General features: G+C 36.7%; 1 protein-coding gene across 1 annotated transcript in view; it reads right to left on the bottom strand.

Moving 5' to 3' along the window:
- Positions 1-1,816: 1,816 nt before the first annotated feature.
- LOC145665481 (uncharacterized) overlaps positions 1,817-12,325 on the bottom strand; it is a 72,788-nt gene continuing 62,279 nt past the window's right edge. Inside the window, exons 8-10 of the mRNA XM_081732791.1 lie at positions 10,217-10,403; positions 6,270-6,361; positions 1,817-2,329 (exon numbers count right to left, since the gene is read on the bottom strand). Of these exons, the coding sequence (XP_081588917.1) occupies positions 2,181-2,329; positions 6,270-6,361; positions 10,217-10,403 (428 nt within the window). The 3' untranslated portion in view covers positions 1,817-2,180. The remainder of the gene's footprint in view (positions 2,330-6,269; positions 6,362-10,216; positions 10,404-12,325) is intronic.

The following is a 12,325-nucleotide window of genomic DNA, read 5'->3' as shown; positions in this document are numbered from 1 at the left end:
AAGTAATGTTCCCCTAGAACAATCTGCTGGTTACATCCCTAATTATCCTTTAATAAAAGTTGAGTTCTATTTCCAAATCAAGGAAACATCCACTGGAAATTATACACGGGACTCAACGCTCGTTTTACTAATTGTTTTATATAGAAACCTTTAAAAGTGTGTATCATGACAACCAGTTGACATAAAAAGATGTATGTGATCGTTATTCTTTCCTCTACTTTGTAAAGTGAGCAGTTAATGTGCTAATACAATATTTCTAAGTAGCGCCTCTGGTATTGTCAAGATTCGCAGTAGCGCGAGAAGTCAGAGTGCAGAACTGCTTGTCGCGAATTGTCAACACCGCCCAAAGCCAATTGGACGATGTATGAAGCCAACCCAAGGCCATGCAGCTTGTCATCTGAAATATGACCTACAGACCCCGGAGGTTGAATGTCGCGTTCACAAAAGCTCTCCATGAACGCCTGTTCTTAGTCAACTGGATCCAATTTCTACTTTATATTCCTATTTCTGCGAGATCCATCTTAATATTGTCCTTTCATTTGTGCCTAGGTCTTCCTAATGGTCGTTTTCCGATTGGATTGGCAATGAAAACTTGTTCCAACTTGTTCCAACTTGTTCCAGGGTCATCAAGTTCCAACTTTCTTCCATTTTGGCTACATAATCTGCCCACCTGAGCCTCCTTGACTTGATGACCCGAAAAATGTTTGGTAAATGGTATAAATTAAGCAGTTCTTCGTTATAAAGTTTCCTTAATTCTCGTTCCTGTTGTGTCCGAATATTCCCCATTACGAATACGAATTTTACTTTTAAAACCAGTGTATTTACTGTTAAGATCATTTTGAAAATTCGATTTCGAGGGACAGGACTAGTAACGAATTAGTCTAGTCTCTATTATTTTAAAGAAGAAATGAGATTCTGACACGAATTAAGTCTGGATTTCAAACTATAGCTGTATTTTGCTTTGAAAAGTGTTCAATGAAATGCAAACACATTCTAATTTCTTCAAATTTTCAAATTTATTGGTTTTGCTACACTTTAGTTCTAAGAAGTCTTACATTATCAATATGAAATGTTAACAATTTATGTTTTAATGCTACGTGCTTATCTCGGAAGAAGCCCTGATTCAATTTTTGATAGGACTTATAGAAGGATTGAGAAATGAAAATTGGTTATTGCAAATTATTCCCAATTCAAGAATTTAAAGAAAACGTTTTGAATTAAAATATTTTTACTTTAAATCTTTTTCTCAGTTTTCATTCTTTGTGGCCATGTGGCTATCATGCGTGATTTCCCTGTATGAGGTCTCGAGTTTGATTCCAGGTTTATCTCATAGAATTGTAGTTCCCTCAGGTCGTTAGCCTAGCATAATTAAGGTTAACTACTACGCGAAGTATACAGATAAGAGCAATAAACCTAAAACCTAATCACCTATAATTGCTCTTCACAATATTTATTACTGGTTATCCTACAGAACTGTACATTGCAATTTTTATACTTTTGTTTTACTACGTCCGTGATGCCTTATACGTACCAAGTTTGAGGAGCTTCTTTATCTATTTGCGGTTAGCGTACTCGTCTTCAGCACGAGAGACCCGGGCTCAATCCCCAGCGGGAGTTCATGTGGTCCGGATTCCATGTTAAACTGTAGGTCCAGGTCTCGTATCCTCTCGTTGCTGAAAGAGACACAAGAAACTATAATTCATCCATCCAACCAAGATAGACAATATTCCAGAAAATCGAAACGGTTAAACATTTCTGGAAAGTCTATTAAAATTGCGTTAAAATGAAACGAACTTTATTGCGCTAAAAATTATTTCGTTTATTTCAATACTTAATTGACAGTGTTTATTTTGCTGAACGAACTGGTGATTTATTTATGTACTACATATATAGAAAAATACACTGTTAACAAACTAATTGCTGTTTATGTTTTCCTAATGGTAACAGTCATACTCTTTAGCTACAGAGGAAACAAGCATGGGAAAAGTGTTTTTGTGCTGGTTGTCAGGGTGATAGTTTTCCAAAGTAGTAGATCGAGGGAATTTTTTGCGGAAGTTGAATTTGTTATTCTCGATAGCTCCACATTACATAATACGGAGTTGCAGAAATAGTAACATATTGAATAACTTTCATATTCCACTTATTTTTAAATACTATATCAAATATACGATTTTTTCAGTTTAATGAAGAAATGTCTTCACTTTCGGCACATTAGAAGATTTTGTTTTGAGTAACTTGTACGGGATTCTCACTACCAAGAAGTAAATTAACTCCAAAAGACTGAGTAAACTGAATCCGAGGAATAAGCTCAGAAGGCCTCCACAGTTACCTGTAAGGAAAGAATAGTAAAAATATCCATCAACATAAATCGAAATATCTTGAAATATCATCAATAGAACTAAGACTGATTTTTTTTAAATTTCTCTATCTCTTACATTCAAGTGCAAAACTGGGGTTATTCAGTCACCTGCAATATACCGTCATATTAGTAAACAAAACCACTTGCTGTGGAATAAGCACAAGCAAGCAGCCGACGGATGCCGTTACTACCGATGGAACACGAATAGGATACGAAGGGACACGAAGATCCCTTCGATTCCTCCACAAGCTCCGCCTTGAAGACTGGCTATATAAATGGACACCTTGCGGCAGAAGACATTAGTTGTTAACTGGTCATTCCTATCTGTCTCTGAGCTGCCACGGGCAAGAGATACTCCCTTCTCTTCAAACTGCAACGGGTGGGAGATAGTGCTCTAACCCTATATTTGAGCTGCAACGGACAAGAGAAATCTTTACCCATCTTACGAACTGCAACATACAGGATGTGCTATTTTAAAGAACTTTTACAAAGAAATAAAACATTACCTTTTCGAAAATCTTTTATACGAACTTATATACATATCTTTTCATAACAAGAGGCGAGAAAAAATCCGTGTACCGTTACTCTACAGAATATTACAGATTTTGCATAGACATAGCCTTGGAAATGTTTCTATATAAGCTTACTAGGTGGTAAGGCTGTGGTTAGCAGACTCACTGTTAAGTTTATTAACGCATTTATGCTTCCACCGTTGTTACTCCCGGATTGGCGAAACCCACTTGTTTACCTTCGCATAGAGCAGGGTGCAAAATTTTCGGTCGCCAGGTCGCCATTGGCGACTAGAAATTTAGAGCTGGCGACCAGTGTTCAGTAGGAATGTTTTCTGCCTAAACTCACAGGACTGCGCAGTTTCTGTTTTTAATTAAAATAATTAGAAATAAACTGCCTTTTAAGTACTTGCAACCAGATTTATACAGTAAAAAAGTGGACCTTGTCTTAGCAGAGGGGACAGAATATAAACTTTTCTCTTCATTGACGTTGAATCAGACACTGAAAAACATTTACAGTGAAAACTTTATTACGAGATTCCTAAATTTGCTGCCAATTGTCAAATTCTGTGCATTTTTGCTTGTGAGCACTAATTCATGTGAGAGAGGCTTTAGCAGTCTCAACAGAGTTAAGACTGCCTACCGGAATTTACTGTAGACTGACACACTGGATGATTTGTTGACAATTTCCATCAATGGCCCTTCACTTAAGGACTTTGATCCGAAAACTGCAATCGGCAAATGGTATTTCAGTGCAGAGAGAGCGTTACACAAACATGAAGACTTAAGGTAAGATATTTTTTAACATGTATATGAGTTGTTCAATTTAAAATTGATTATCCTAAATCTAATTGTTTGGTTTTGAAATTTTATGCCCTGTGTAATCTTTTTTCTTGTCAAACCAAAGGCCATGCACGAAGGGGGGGGGGGCTGAATTTGTACGTTAGAGGTACTGGCGACCATCATTTTTTGGTTGGCGAGTGTGTCTGACTTTGAAATTTTGCGCCCTGACACAGAGATAATAATGTGTTGCAATATTGTGCACACCTGTGAACTTCCAGGTCACTTTTCGTGAACGAATGGCTTTGAAAAGCGTAATGGCTTTGAAAAATCGTGTTCGCGGAACAAAACGAAAAGGGCTTCTCCGTATTTCTAATGCTGAAAATGCTATTTTCCATTTTCAGGGTGTCTACAAGTTTTGAGAATCCAACTTTCTTGGCCTTTTCTTGACGATTTTACAAATTTTCTTGACCAAGTAGTACAGTATTTTAGTTTTTTAAATCTCCTACTAATGGCCGGTTAAGATGAAAGCGAAAGGTATTTTACAGTTTTGTCTTAGCAAGTTGTAATTAATAAAGATTTCACACCACATTTACCTAATCTTATCGTCTCAGTGTTACCTTTTATAATACACTTTAACTTTCATCCTGGATGGGGTATGGCTTTGGCTTTAGTTATTGTTGTGTTATGGTTAACACTTTCTCTGTGAGTACACTACTACTAAATGACAGAGATTACATGTAATTACAGTGATTCATGACGTTCTAATAAGTACAAATACTCACTACCAGTTCACAAAAAGTGTCAGTTACCACAACAGATGTGAACTTGCACATTTGTAATTGCATAAAACATTTATCTTCATTCAGCTCTTAAATAGCTTTTTAAGTAATTAAGAATACACTTACTAAGCAAAAATGTAAGCATTAACAAATACTTTTTAATTGAATATCTACATTAAACTAAGCACACCTACATACTAATTTCCGTTTTTAGATTTGTAATTTCTTTGTCCAAAGAATCAACTTTATGTGTTTGCTGCATAAGTCTCTCCTTCTTCATTTCCAACAAACTTAATTCTTGTGCAACCTTCTCTTACTGTTAGCCACTTTTTCTCTTTGCTCTTCTTATCTTTTATAGCTTCCTGTCTTCTAGATGAATTTCTTACCTACAAAATCATTGCTTTAGTTATCTTAACGTTAGAAATCATTCCTGCAGCTGTAATTGCCCCGTACACTGCTCGTTGAGCAACAAGTGACTCTTCTGTCAAATTTTCTACCAAACACTATTTATTAACTAAGACGCCTCTTTCCACAGCATTATTGCCATGAAGAAAGGTCAGAAGCTGGTGAAAGAACTTAGTTGTCGAAACAATATTTACACGTATGTCACGAAGAACGTTAGAAAGAAAGACATCCAGTTTGTCTGTCTTCCAATCAAATGATTTAACTTCTTCCTTAAAACACGGGAAATCGCAAAATTGAAGGAGTTCCGTTTCACACAATCGGCACCCGTAAAGATAAATGCTTCTTAGACACAAACCCTTCAAGGGCAAGGGTTACACGAGACATTCGTAATGAACTATTCGCCATTACATCTGGTGAAAGACAAGAGGCCCCTTCAACAAATTTGCAGCCCAATTAGCACTTTTCAGCCAGTTTCTTGAACAGGGTGATCAAAAGTTTTTTGTCAAAAGTTTTCTTAAATGACAGTATCTCCATATCCTTTAAACCTTTGCAAGCAGCAGAAGCAAGAAAACCATCTACATCCTGAGCCATCTTGATATTGGACGAATCTGTTAAGTCAATGACATTGAGGTTTCTGGCGTTGTTTATTCCATTCATGACATTTTTTGCGAATGAATTTGGTTGCAATACTGTACACTTCCCTGAAATTCTTGACCTATCGTGCCATTTTCTTGACTTTTCTTGACATTCTTGACCTAGTGTTCGATTTCTTGACTTTTTCTTGACTTTTTTCACCTGTAGACACTTTGAATTTACAATGAGAATTCACGCGCGAAATGCCTTTCCAAGGTGAAGTCTATGGGCATTCCATTTTTTGGTGATTATTCCTCAATGGTATGTCCGATCTGGACATGTTACCCCTTACGACATTTAGCACGCGCTCTCGAATCACCATGTCAAATTTGATGAAGAACGGTTCGGAGTAGTATTCGGATAAACGAAAGTCGAGTAAAGATGGAGCTTTCCCAATAACAGATAGCGATAAGTTGCTTTTTTTCAATCGATTTGGAATTCTAAGAACAGATACCATCTTCTCACTTGACCCTCTATTCAAACTAGAAATGATAGAAATCAACAAATTTTGGTTTAACGTTGATTGTTATAGAATAAAAATGATAATAGAAAGCGAGAAGGGCTTTCGTGCAATCAACTAAGCGTCCCAAGAATACATTTCATCTCCACTCTAAGCTCTCTACTAAATCTGGAAGTGGTATAGGTCCAGTTTCAATATTAATATAGAAAATTTCATTCTATAGAAACCAAACTCCTTCACGTGGTGTACAAATGACTCTACTACTTGTTTGAAGTGTAAAAAAAGGCAAGTGTCTAACACAATACTTTTTTTTATACCTATAATGTAATATTATGTCTTACCTAGAAATTCAATTTGGCCATAGATTTCTCTTCTGTTGCTAGTAATGAACTGATCCTCCTTAAAGAATATGCCAACAAGAGCATATGATCTTCTGAAATCAACAATAACAAAGTTCTTATGAAATATTTTACCAATCAACCTATATAAGAAACACATTATTAATTGATTTGGACTAAAAACTTCCTTTTGATCATGGAGGCTATATAAGACCTGGATTTACAGATTAGCCTAGAGTCTGAGCTACATGAAGACCCACTTAAGGAGATTGTTAACCAGATATTTATGATGAAGCTCTAACATAGACATGTGCAAGTTAGAACAGAGGACGGGCCAATCATTAAGGATTTATTGGTGTTAAGGGCTGTACGAGACAACATATAACATTTTCACAAGAATTGAAAAGCCATATTTAATTTAGAAATTTGTCCATCGTACAGTAACACCAGAGGAACACAGAAACTGATATAACGGTAACCAAAATATTTACTTACCAAAGGAATGCAGAAAAATCTATTTATTTACTACTTTAAAAGGAAACTTGATCCTTCATGTTTTGAACAGAGAAAAATCCATTCTCCGGACAGCGGTATATTGTACAGTAAGGGACACTTCTGGATAGTACAACCATATGGAAATTTACAGCAAAAGTGTACCATCCAGAAGTGTCCCCTACTGTACAAATATACGGTATCCTCTTGCTTACTATAGAAATCATACGTTATCCGTATGTTACATAGGCACTGCCCTTACATGTTGCATCATGCTGTTGCAGGATGTCTGACATCTAATAGTTTTCCTTATATCACATGCATATACTTTTGTTATCTTCGTCAGCTATATGCGATATACTTCCTTTTGTATGTGAGATCCTGACCGCCTACATTGTTTCATACGTATAGATTGAACACTTATACAGAAAGTATTATAAAACACGCGTTTTCAGTTATACGTCTGCTGTACGTTAAGTCCAAAAATTAAAGGAATTACGCATGTTACCTATCTTTTTAAGTACGCCACCTACATTTTTCTCTCAGTGAACAAGTCTCTCAATGTTCGGTGGTACGTTGGATGTTCCAATTCGAAGAATATTTTTCAGATGAAATCAGTTACCCAGGGAAGAAAATTAATTCAGGTTAAGAGAGTACGTAAGAAATACATTTACAAGAACGAATGAGTTTGATCGGATGAAAGGGTTCAGTGGGACGTTGCACATAGCTGCTCTAACAGATAGTGTTTCAATTAATATCAAATTCATTTGTGGTAGATTTTCAAATTTTCATGTGAGAATAATCCATTATAATTAAACTTGAGGTTTTTCATCATTAAGATACGATTACTCTGAAATGTCAGTTGAAAGTTATATATCACACATGTCACTTTTCTTTTCTTGTCTGATAGAAATAAGATTATATTGTTTGATTTAAGGGAAATCAAATACGAAAGTAGTCTAAACGCAACTTCTGATTCACAACTTAAATTAATTTTTATTCATGTCATCCGAAAACCGTATATGTCGCATTAAAGGCATTTGCTCTCTAATACTCAATTTTGCAATTAATGATGAATTGATTTGTGTTAATGTTTAGTGCATAGCATATCGGTACGATAAAAAAAAGCTCTACGTTCTGCAATAACAGTCATTTAACAATATTCACGAAGAAATTAAATGTCGACTAAAAGCAGGGAATTCGTGTTATTATTCAGTTCAAAACCTTTTGTCGTCGCGAATTCTGTTGAGGAATTTGAAGCTTAAAATGCCTGTATATTAAACTATAATCATGCCTGTTGTGCTGTATGGTTGCGAAACACGGTCGCTTACTCTGAGAGAAGAACGTAGACTGAAAGTGTTTGGGAACAAAATATTAAGACGAATATTCGGACCCAAGAAGAACAGGAATGGTGAATGGCGGAAACTTCATAACGAGGAACTACGTAATTTATATCGTTTACCAAACATTGTTAGGATCATAAAATCTTGGAGACTTAGGTGGGCAGGTCATGTAGCCAGAATACAAGAACGCTTTCAAAGTTTTAACTGGAAATCAAATCGGAAAATGACCATTAGGAAGACCTAGGCGCAAATGGGAGGACAATATTAAGATGACAGGGTGATAAAGACATTCTTAAAGTACAGAATGTCCGAAAAGTCCCTTTACGCCTACGTTTGAGCATACAGAGAAGAGTGTCAGTGTAATTTCAGGTGTGGTATTGGAAACACTGCCTACATGGTCACAGAAGGCACGGTCAGGTATCCCTGTGTTTAGAGTCACATGGAGTATCTCAGTTGTGAAGTCATGACTTATTTGTGTGGTTGCAGTTACACAGTTGAGAAAAGATTAGTGATGTGTATGTGGGTGCACGAACGATCACACCCAGGCAAACAATGACGAAGGAATGACTGCGTTTACAGATTGTTTTTCGTATCCACCTCCTAAAGGAATCCTACTTTATTAGAAGAAATGTGTGTTTCGTTCAGGACGTGTCAAAGACATGTCTTGTAGTGAGTGTAAAAAGGGACATGAACAAACATGTACTTCCGTCACTCGGTTAATTGCATTCTCCAACTAAATCGCTAGAGAAGCTAAACTGAATATTCAGTTCAACAATGTGCGACTAGACTAAAGAAAATTAGTTGCTATGATACTTAAACTTAGGAGTATGGGACTTTTCGGACAACCTGTTGGAATTCTTCGTTTCTGTTTAGGAGCAGCGCCGTAACTTGTGGAGGGGAAGGGGGCAATGCACCACCACTGAAGCTCCCCGCCGGTCGAGGGAGGCCCATTTTGAGACAAAATTTTCTTATTCTCTATACGATACGAACACGAAATCATAAATGAAGCCTCAAACAGGTTCACTACATTACAAAAAACAAAACAGCACACAAAACTTAAATAAAACAAAAAATGAGTCGTGAGCCGATTTCGAAAAAGAAGTCAACATTTTGGAGCCCTAGAAATAATATTTATTCGTATGGCATTGAAATTTGTCAATATTGTCCCATTAATTAATTTGTCATGTATGGAAGGGGCCCAGGGAAGTAACTAGTGGCCCCGCAGACCTTGCCGTGCGGGAGGGATAGCAGACTCCGAGGGGTCCATAAAGAGTAAGAGAAAAATAGAAAAAAAGGGGGCCCAAATACGTGTATTAATGCTTCTCCCTCAGAAAAAATCTAAGTTACGGCGCTGTTCAGGAGAGATTCGAAAGGTTAACTTTCTTGGCGAAATTTTAACAATCGATAAATCTTAAAGCCATGCTATTAATTTTAGTATCCAATACCTTCAAGATATTCGGAAGAACGATATAACTCAACAGGACATCTATCACATCTCAAAACTTCAATTAGATATCATTCGAATCGGATGCCTTATTTAACCATGGATTTTATAATCGAAAGACCTGAAAAGTGTTTGGCCAGAAAGAGCCAACAAATGCATTTTCAATATCTAGAAACGGTTTTGAGCGTTTGAGTCGATGCATGTCATCATTAAATGTCAAGAAGGTGTGTAGTAAACCATATACAAACATAGGCTTGTATTAAAATCCTAAACGCTCTTGCAAGATTAGTTTTTCTCTGACACATCACCCTTAATAAAACTACAATACTACTAAGTAGAAGTTCCGAAATTGCCAATTTGTGAAAAATTCTAAAACTTTGGTGTGCAAGACTCCACCTTTCTCCATATGTTAAAATGACCAAAGAAGCCAAATTTGTCACAATAATTTTATTGTAAGTTTGCACGAAAAAGATTTGTGAATTCATAAGCATCGAGGGTTAAAGGTAACAGAATTTTGCTTTGCTCTTAACAAAAAATAGTCCGATTTTAAAGTCCAGTCTAGTGGATTTTTATTTAGTTATTTTCGGAATCTGGAGTTACGAAAATTTGAGAGTCTCGAATAATACAGTATATTGGACCAAAACAAGAGATTTATGGTATGTTACACTTACGGTGTGTATTCTCGCTTTGGTTCTTCTTTGATTTCCATCCAGTTATACGTAGATAGAGATAGCTCTAAGTCGTAGTTAATCTCCACACAGGCAGGGAAACAGTTGCAGAAACTGTAGACAGACGATTCTTGAGAATTATCGTTCATATCTGCTTCGAGGTTAACAGATGAAGTTTCCTGAAGATTCTCTGAAATCAGATCCTTCATTATAATTAGATAACAACAATAATGTTATTACTACAGATTTTTCTAAAATTTTCTAACACGATGTCCACTTTCTATTTGGATTCCGCAGTGAATGCCACATTGTTTGCAAATCGAATACAATTAATGCTGTTATTTATTACCAAAACATCCCTTTTCTAGTTAAGCAATTTCTCCTTGTATACACCCACTGCAATTTGTGAGATTTGAGACACTAGAAAGGGATTATTGGAACGAGTCTAACTCACATGATTTACACGCGAGGGAATGACAGGTTACGCTTGCAATTTCAATGCCATGGCTCATGCTTGGGCACAGAGTCAACGAACACGAGGAATACTCCTAAAAGGAAGTTTATCGGGCTCAGCTAGTGAAGCTTGCAGAATGGAAGTATTCAACGTATAATCAAGGATTTTAAAGTGCTCAATATTAACAGATTAGTGCACTTGATGAGGGTTTCATGGTCAACCTACAGGAAGAGTGCTCCTCGTACCGCAAAATTGATGCATTTGCCGGACATATCACTTCGATAGAAGAAATAGACAGAGAATAATCATGTACAACGATGATCGGGCCACTCGATAACAAACGTCATATGTAAGATTAGGAATGAATTTCTGAGCTTTCGACAACTATGACCATGTTATTCCGTCAAGTATGAGGGACGACGTTACTCGCCAAGAATGTTAGTGACTACACTATGCAGGCTCACGACAGGTATTTTATCTGCGTGGGCAGAACGTACAGTTTCGTCCATAGTATTAGGTCAAAGCTGGAGTAATGTAACACTAATATGTGCGTTGTTGGTTTCACGGCGTGTCTTGAGTGCTGATTGACGAAGCGTGTTCTTTTGATTAGTAGAAAGCCTTTCCATCAGCATTGAGTAACCCAGAACCACGAATGCCTTAAAATTCAATGGACGAGTAAATACCCATTACTTGCGATTGGGAGATCACTGTGATTTCGGACTATTCCTGTTTCACTTATCCTGTTGCATTCTGATGAAAGCATGTACGTTAGAAGCTGTGTAGATGAGTGCAATTTGCCAGCGTGCATTGTCGAAAGTCAGAGGGGACGAACATTACATGCGATGCATTGAACTATCTGGAGTGAAACTGGAACTATTTTAGGATTGAGTACCACGTTAACAATTGTTTCGTCCATGGCTGGTACTCGAACATACAGCTTAGGCCAGGTGACGACGACGACGCTTATACGCGCTGTAGGCTGCAAACATTCTCAAAAATGGCACTAAATTTCCTAGCGCTACTTCTTTACTGTATACACACATCGAAATTTCCATCTATTATACAGTTTTAAAACATATTGAGCCCATATCCTCAAGGCACATGGTCTCTGACACCCACAGGACTATTTTTTTTATCATAATGTTCATTTATAACATCTTGTCTTCATATGATCTTACACATGATACTCACCATAATAACAACAGTTTGAGCATAATATTCTGTGTGCTCTTCTTTTCTTAATTTGGAGAGTGAAAAGCAGTCACTGTAAAATAATGACCAGAGATTTTATTCTCTTGCGAGGTATATACAAGTGCGGACTATAAATTCGTGTCATCTTTATCATTTACAATTGTACTGGGTGCCCCAAACTTCACACAAGAAGTACTTTTGATAGAAAACATAGGTTTATAATTACAAATTTCATTTTTTATTGATTCAGAAAGTATACAGTATAGGGTTATGTATGGAATAACATATTGGGTAAATGATTGGGTAAATGGCCTCCACGACTTTCCTGGCACATACGCATTCTTTTGCTGAAATTTTCCATGGCTCTTTTGCATAAATGTGACTGAATTTCATTGATACAGTGCGCAATTTCCTCTTTCAAGGCGTTAGTGTTCGTGGGTTTGTTGGTATGATCCCTAACTTCCGAA

This window comes from Thermobia domestica, chromosome 11 (assembly GCF_964235325.1).
Source record: "Thermobia domestica chromosome 11, izTheDome1.hap1.1, whole genome shotgun sequence".
Lineage (NCBI taxonomy): Eukaryota > Metazoa > Arthropoda > Insecta > Zygentoma > Lepismatidae > Thermobia > Thermobia domestica.
Note: the sequence above shows the minus strand (reverse complement) of the source record. Positions and strands in the feature narration are given on the sequence as shown.